Source organism: Lygodium microphyllum, chromosome 5, assembly GCF_053477565.2.
Source record: "Lygodium microphyllum isolate KBCC chromosome 5, Lygodium_microphyllum_v1.1.10, whole genome shotgun sequence".
Lineage (NCBI taxonomy): Eukaryota > Viridiplantae > Streptophyta > Polypodiopsida > Schizaeales > Lygodiaceae > Lygodium > Lygodium microphyllum.
The window spans coordinates 23,951,749-23,958,984 of record NC_141139.1 but is presented as its reverse complement, the minus strand read 5'-3'; the positions used below and the strand labels follow the sequence as shown (position 1 = coordinate 23,958,984).

At 42.2% G+C, this 7,236-nt stretch overlaps 1 protein-coding gene across 5 annotated transcripts; it reads left to right on the top strand.

Annotated features, from left to right (window-relative positions):
* Positions 1-220: 220 nt before the first annotated feature.
* LOC148035612 (cytokinin dehydrogenase 7-like) lies at positions 221-4,329 on the top strand. 5 transcript variants are annotated; one of them, XM_087678982.1, is made up of 8 exons: positions 221-428; positions 716-869; positions 1,146-1,723; positions 1,850-1,942; positions 2,307-2,434; positions 2,607-2,870; positions 3,026-3,288; positions 3,853-4,329. In XM_087678982.1, the coding sequence occupies exons 3-8, from the start codon at positions 1,186-1,188 to the stop codon at positions 4,163-4,165; spliced, it is 1,599 nt and encodes a 532-aa protein (XP_087535108.1). In that variant the 5' UTR covers positions 221-428; positions 716-869; positions 1,146-1,185; the 3' UTR covers positions 4,166-4,329. The 5 variants fall into 5 exon arrangements, with proteins under 5 accessions (XP_087535108.1, XP_087535106.1, XP_087535111.1 ...); XM_087678980.1 differs by having other exon boundaries at positions 222-428; positions 716-757; positions 1,146-1,942; positions 3,853-4,328; XM_087678985.1 differs by having other exon boundaries at positions 222-428; positions 1,115-1,942; positions 3,853-4,328.
* The last annotated feature ends 2,907 nt before the right edge of the window (positions 4,330-7,236 follow it).

Here is a 7,236-nt window from a genome sequence, read left to right as displayed (position 1 = left end):
TGTTGCCTTTGCAGGCCGAATATGTCCACTGTCGTAGTCGAACACACTGTAACTGTTCGGAGCGCATTTCGTCCGTCTCGGGGAAAACCAAGCTCCCTTATAAACTCCCGATCGACGCCTATCGTTGTCGGGAGCATATAATAAGCTTATTATAATTCTGCGAATTATGTGAGAGGCTACTTTTGGCCTACTTTCACGTATGCGCAGCGTGTCACCTATAAATACGAATACGCTAGCCGAACTTGAATGTAGCCAGCTCGCAGTAGCTTCTTATTAAATTGTAGCTGCTTGCAATATGTTATTATTGTAGGTGCTAGCGGCAGTTCGCTGCTCAACCTGCTAATTTGTGTATTATCATACTTACTTGCGGCTGCTCAACCAGATAGTATTGAGCTGTTAAATAAGCTCGCACGGAGTACTGCTGCAAGGTATTACTAGCCTAGGTAATAATAAATTAGGTCATTTAAAATCGAGCTTCTATTAGGTTACCCCTGAAATGTCAAAGTTAGCAAGCAAGGATACGTAGATTTTACCTTCTTCTACCTGTGAGCACTCTATTTATAACTCCTGCTGCACTCATTATAAGCGGGGTACAAGCACAACTAATAATATGTGCTAGGTGACTTTAAAACGTTTAAGTAGAAAAGCAATAATAAGTATCTTAATCCTGGGCTCTCTTAAGTGTGGGAAGTCATATTTACAACTCGTGCTGCAGGAATTAGCGGGGGTATAAGCACGAAGTTAATTCAAAACAGAGGTATACTGCACCTAATAGTTTCCTAATGCTCTTCAAAGTCTTTACGTTATGAGGAGGAGGTCGTATTGGTGAAGTAGCTGTAAAGCTTGCAGCCGCTGCAATAATTAGTGAGGTATAAGCCATCTTATGAAAGAGGTCAACTTTAAATCGAAGTATAAGCCATCTAATGAATGGGGTCAAATTTCAATTTTAAATCTGGAAGAACCTATTATAATAAAACAGTGGAGGTACAATGCTAATAAAAACATAAACCACCGACCGGTCGTTTTAAAATCTTATTAAAGCGAGGAAAAGAAAGACTATATTATATATAAGTCGTGGAGTATATTTTTGTCTTAATCAATTAGTTGTGGGCAGGCCATTCGACTTATTCTTTATAGCAATCCAGTTCCAGGTGCATATATAATAGGCTATAATATATAAGAAAGATGGTATTGGCTGCGGGAGGCAGCTCCGATGCCCTGTCGGAAGCGATCCGGAGCTACCTACAGTCTGCTTTAAGTGTGGGTTCGAGGACAGCTGGAGGCTCTGCTCGCTGTTGCAGCGCCGCCTGCAATAAGAATTGCAACAAGAATCATCACAATAATAATAACTGTGCTAATAACATGCGGATTGAGGCACAATTACATGCGGCGGAGGGCTGCTTGGACTACGCGGCTCGAGACTTTGGGAGCATCGTCCACAGCAAGCCCTGCGTCGTGGTGCACCCCGTGTGCGTGGAGGACATCTCCAGAGTCGTGTCGGCAATCTGTCGTTTGCGGGCGGCCCGATCGACGTCGTCCATATTAATGTCGCCGGCTCCAGCTTCTGCGTCATCGCTGCAGCTTCAGACGGCGCAGAATAGTTACATCAACGGCATGGCCGTCTCTCCCCGAGGGAACGGCCACTCCCTCCATGGCCAGGCCCAGGCTTTGAACGGAGTGGTGATCGACATGCAGAGTTTAGGCTCGGGCACCCATGAAATAGGTAGGTCGGCCGATGGAACATTCTATGTCGATGTGGGTGCAGGTGAGTTATGGATAGACGTCCTGGAGGCAACCTTACCACATTTTCTCACCCCTCGAAGTTGGCCTGATTACTTATACCTTTCAGTCGGTGGGACTCTTCAGAACGCCGGAGTCGGTGGCCAGACTTTCAGATATGGACCTCAGATTAGCAACGTCATGAAGCTAGAGATTGTAACTGGTAATTATATTGCATTTCATATAATAAGCTCCCGGATTCTTTTTGTTGATCGGTTGCCATGTGCTACAATGAATATATACTCTGGGAGTACTCTGACGCGATACTATAATTGTGTGGAGGTTAAATATAACATACAAGTTTAAGATGACGGGAGATGGATTTTATGAAATCCATACAAAATATCTAATTAGGCGTATGAGAGTTTTTTTTTTTAAATACCTTTGAGCTACTCTAGAGATGCAGAAAGAGCAGTTGCTTGGTAATTTTACAATAATAGACCTAGAGTTCTGGTAAGTGTTCTTTGCAGAGTACTCGGCCACGAAATAAGCTCAAACGTGCGTTATATGTAACGTGCGAGCTGCAGGAACCGGTGACATGAAGAATTGTTCCCCTTCTTGCAATCCGGAGCTCTATTTTGCAGCCCTTGGAGGGCTGGGCCAATTCGGAATCATCACTAAGGCAAGGATAGTTCTCGAGCCAGCGTTTGAAAAGGTCACAACAACTTGCAAAGCCTACCCTACAACACAAATGCAGATTTCTTTCAGAAAAAATATTTTTAAAAAAAGCTTAATCAACATTGTATTGCAGCCGATGAATATCAGCGCACATTACTGAACGAGTTACTGATTCCTTTTAACTGTGATATGATGATGATGATGAGCAGGTGAGATGGATACGTCTGGTCTATTGGAATTTCAAGGACTTCAGAACCGATCAAGAGCAACTTATTCACGGAACCTATTTCGACTACGTCGAGGGGTTCGTGGTTGCGAACTGCAATGACCCCATCAGTGGATGGTCTCAAGTCCCTCTGCCAGAGACTGCATTCTTCAACCACCGCCTCATCCCTCCGTCCTCAGGACCCGTGCTCTACTGCCTAGAGCTCGCCAAGTACTTCAATCCGGCCGATGAACCGACCTTGGATCAGGTAGCTAATTATCAGCTATGCTCTAGTAACAGCGGTTATTAATTTATAGGCGCCCTGCCTAGGAAGCGTTGAATCATGGAATATACGGTACCATATTATAATATAAAAGCCGTATAAAGTAGTATTCATTGATCAGTTGTAATTATAAATTACAGCGCCTGAGTGGTACGCTAGGCGCGCTGCGGTACATCAAAGGTCTGTGCTTCCATGTCGATGTCAAATACAAGGACTTTCTGGACCGTGTCCACAAGGAAGAGCTGAAGCTGCGAGCTGCAGGAGTGTGGGAGGCTCCCCACCCGTGGCTCTGCCTGTTTGTCCCGGGGAGTCAGATCGACACCTTCGATGCGCTCATATTTCGACAGACCCTCAGTAAAGGCGTGGGAGGCCCAATCCTCGTCTATCCCATGCTTGCAAGCAAGTGAGTCGACTAACCATCATCATCCATGTCATGCAGATCTCTTCTCGAATCTTGATTATAGCTTTTAACTTTCCGTTTTGAACGGTTTCAGACGGTAATAAATACTTTATAGGCTCACCGGTGAGCTTTAGGAAGTTGCCCCTTCCTTACGAAACTGTGGATCACGATTCCAATATCTGGCAAAATCCCTGGGAGTCCATACGTTTGAGCCTTGGGATGTTTTGCTAAATCTCAATACAGTCAGAGACCAAAGCAAATGAGTTTATTAATATCCAAAATGTTGTCTCACGTGAAACGTTTTCCTTAGATGATATAGAAAACTCTCTACTCTAAATCTGTTCGCGTTCTAAAAGAACTACTCCAAAGTTTGGAGGGAATACAAACTTGTTAATTAATTTGAAGTTTTGGAGGGAATTTTGTACACAACTACTTGTACCACCATTTTTACAATTAAAAGTTTTGCAAATCTTGTAGATTCTTTTGCTAGAAATTTTACAATTCATTTTACACTAACCCATAATTTCTAATGAACATTAAATGAATCCTTTGCAATTGATTGAGCAGGTGGGATCATCGTACATCAGTTGTTATCCCCGATGAAGATATATTTTATCTTGTGGCCATTCTTCGTTCTAATATGCCTCATCCCCAAGCCCCTAGTCTAAAGAGCCTGATGGCGGAAAATGAGGACATTATTCGTATGTGCAAAGCAACCAAGATTCATGTGAAGCACTATTTGCCACATTTTTCAAAGCAAAGTGATTGGCTAGATCACTTTGGGCCAAAATGGAATCATTTTCGCTACTTGAAAACTACATGGGATCCACATGGTATCCTAACTCCAGGACAAGGGATCTTCCCTTCACCATATCTATGAAGAAACATTTGGGATGAAACATTAATTACGTTCCTACAGGTTCAACATTAATCAACTAAATCAAGCATCAAATTGGAAACGATTCCCCAAGAAGTCATATCCTTTATCCAAATGAGCATTTGCCTTATATTCCTTATGACAAATCAGCATGTACCACTTCCTTGGATCTTAATTGTTATACAAACACAATGAATTTAAGGAAATATTTGCAATACATGACCTCAAAGTTGCTTTATTAGTTTTCACTTTCCAATAACCATAAGAGGTCTCACACATTAGCTCATGAATAACAAGTATATCTACATATCCAAATATAAACTAGGCACTTTGGTACCATCTCTCTCTCTCTCTCTCTCTCTCTCTCTCTCTCTCTCTCTCTCTCTCTCTCTCTCTCTCTCTCTCTCTCTCTCTCTCTCTCTCTCTCTCTCTCTCTCTCTCATGCACCAATGAATTTTAAAAACCATTCCAAGTTTGCTATTTACATTGGTTTGCATGAGTGACTTCTATTAACATGTAAATGTCCAAACTACCATTTCAATATCCTATCACATGTCAATCATTTTATAGTGACTCATTCGGGAAAGTAGAGACTCATGTAGTTTGTTGAAAGTATATCATATCACTAATAGCATGGAAACCATCATCCTCATCAATAAGATACATAGTGTAGGCAAAGTTAATGTGTAACTTAAGAGCTTGACATAAATTCAAATGTCAATGTAATAAACAAGAGTGGACATTTTAAATGCTAGTTGAAAACATGGGTTCCCACTTTCTCATCAAGTAGCAACCTAATATTTGGTGGTGCTTTTTATTGAATACAAATACATTCTTCTTGGAACCAGTGGTTGCATTCATATAAACAAGGTGGCATGATAGTGAACATTGAAGATTCAATATTACAATTATACATATATTTTAGTGTCTAAAAAGCACCATGCAAGTGCCAACTTTGGCATTGAAATCTTCCACCCCTTTGACATGGAGCTTATAAGTTCTTACCACCTACTTCTCTAGCAACAATATCTAGATAAGTAATTTGATCAAAGATTGAACATGGCAATAAGTCAAATTGTGTCTTTTCTTCTTCGATTGCATATTAGACGAACAAAAGGCTAATGCATCCTAAACATAAGCTATTCCAAAGTTCATTCAAGAGAGAGACTCCCCCCCCCCCCCCCACCCCACCCTCCCTTTTTAAGATGATTTGCACTTTGGCACTTGTAAAGCTTCACACACTGACAAGAACATTTGAGTTCTCAAGCACCAATAGTAGTGCATATAGGGTCCAAAAAAGATGAGTGGTATGTATTTTGTTCTTGTGTAATAATAGCTTTACCTTCACAACAAGTTTTGGAAAAGCTCTCCATTTAAGCACGGATGCAAATCCTTTCTTTTTCGAATTGGAAAAGCATAAAGTAGGGCCTCTATCTTGATAATTGCAAGTGACGTTCTACCTCCCTCAAAACGTGAATACGAAAATCCCAAAACTTCATGCGCTTATGTTTGGAAATAATTCTAGCAATTGCGATGGAACAATTTCAATCTCCCATAACGCGATCCATATCAATTCCAAACCCCTACCCGGACGCGGAAACCCAAAAGATAGGCCATGCTTTGCATCTTTCATGCATGCTACCATATTTAACATTTTGGGGGCGAACGCCACGTGTTGCAACGTCCCCGTCCCCCTCCTCCCCCTCCCCCTCGCGCGCCAAATTGCAACCAGCAGACGCCTGCTCGCAAACCACGACGCGCCAGCCAGCGATCACTCGAACCCCATGCTCACCATCCAGCAGCCCCGTGTCAAGCTGGTTTCAGATAGGGCGCGCTAGAGGGCTATACCGCACTTCACCATATCTTCACTACTCTCCCAGCTATTATTGAGGAAGGTCGAGCAGGCTATATATATATATATATATATATATATATATATATATATAAAATATGCTGCTTTGTGGATTTTTGTAAGGCGTTTGAACTTTGAAATGGTACCACATGCTGGACTCACAAGGAGATTATAGGATATTAGGGTGGTTACACACCGCCATTGCCCGCCCAATCTGTGCCCACAAACTGGGCACAGGAAAATTTGACTTGGGCGGTCACCTGTCCGCCACCTGCTTACACACTGGGCAGTGGACACTTTTCGTTATCAATAAGTGTTCGTTCATCTTCCGTCCACAATAGTTTACACACCGGCCACCACCTACCAGCGGACACTTCCTGAATTGTATGTGAGAATGAAGGGACGCTACGAATGTTGATCATCATTCTCATAATAATTATTTTTAGAATGCTTGATTAAACACTTTAAATCGACTAATAAACCTTTAAAAAAAGTCACCAAAAAAACTGAAAACATGAATCTGAGGTTTTTCCTACCAAAGAACTCCAAGATTATGACCTTATTGCGTCGTTGCTTTCTGCGCCAATATATTTGTTTCTATGGTGACTACTATTCATGTTTTTGGAAGCTCACTCGCTTCCAAGAGAGCAGGGAAGTTGAACCCCTTCGCCATGTTGTTGAGACATGGCTCTACCGAGCTCTCTGCGGAAAGGTGGAAAGAGGGAAATTTTTTTAGCACGCCACCCCTCTTTCCACCTTTCCACCTGCACTACAGATGCAAGGATGACAGAAAACTTAAAAAAATCATGCAAGGATGGCTGAAAATTACTTACTTGGATGTGATTGTGTTTACTCACCATTGTCTTCGTCGTCCATCTCCTCCGCAGAGTCAGAATCACCAAATATTGTTCTCACATTTGCGCTCTCCCTCTCTTGATACATGGCTCGAGCAATGTTATCTCTTCGAGATGCCCCCCCAAGATGGATTGCGTCTTGTGTTGGCTCCGCTGCTTGAGCTCTTTGTATTGCTTGTGTGGTACCTGTGTTAGTTAGCATAGCAACCTCCGCTAATCCATTCCTCAAACTATTTTGCTGGTCCATGTCTTGATGAGCCGCATTACTTTCTCTATCAAGTTCTGTTGTCGCTTCATGTATCCATGCATCATCAAAACCATTTCCATGCACAATGCATATATTATGTAGAACAATGCATGCTGCCACC

Coding starts and splice junctions, on each gene's coding strand:
- LOC148035612 (XM_087678981.1), top strand. CDS start 1,186: ATGGTATTGGCTGCGGGAGGCAGCTCCGATGCCCTGTCGGAAGCGATC. Junction 1,943..2,306: donor GAAGCTAGAGATTGTAACTG/GTAATTATATTG, acceptor TGCGAGCTGCAG/GAACCGGTGACATGAAGAAT. Junction 3,289..3,852: donor TATCCCATGCTTGCAAGCAA/GTGAGTCGACTA, acceptor TTGATTGAGCAG/GTGGGATCATCGTACATCAG.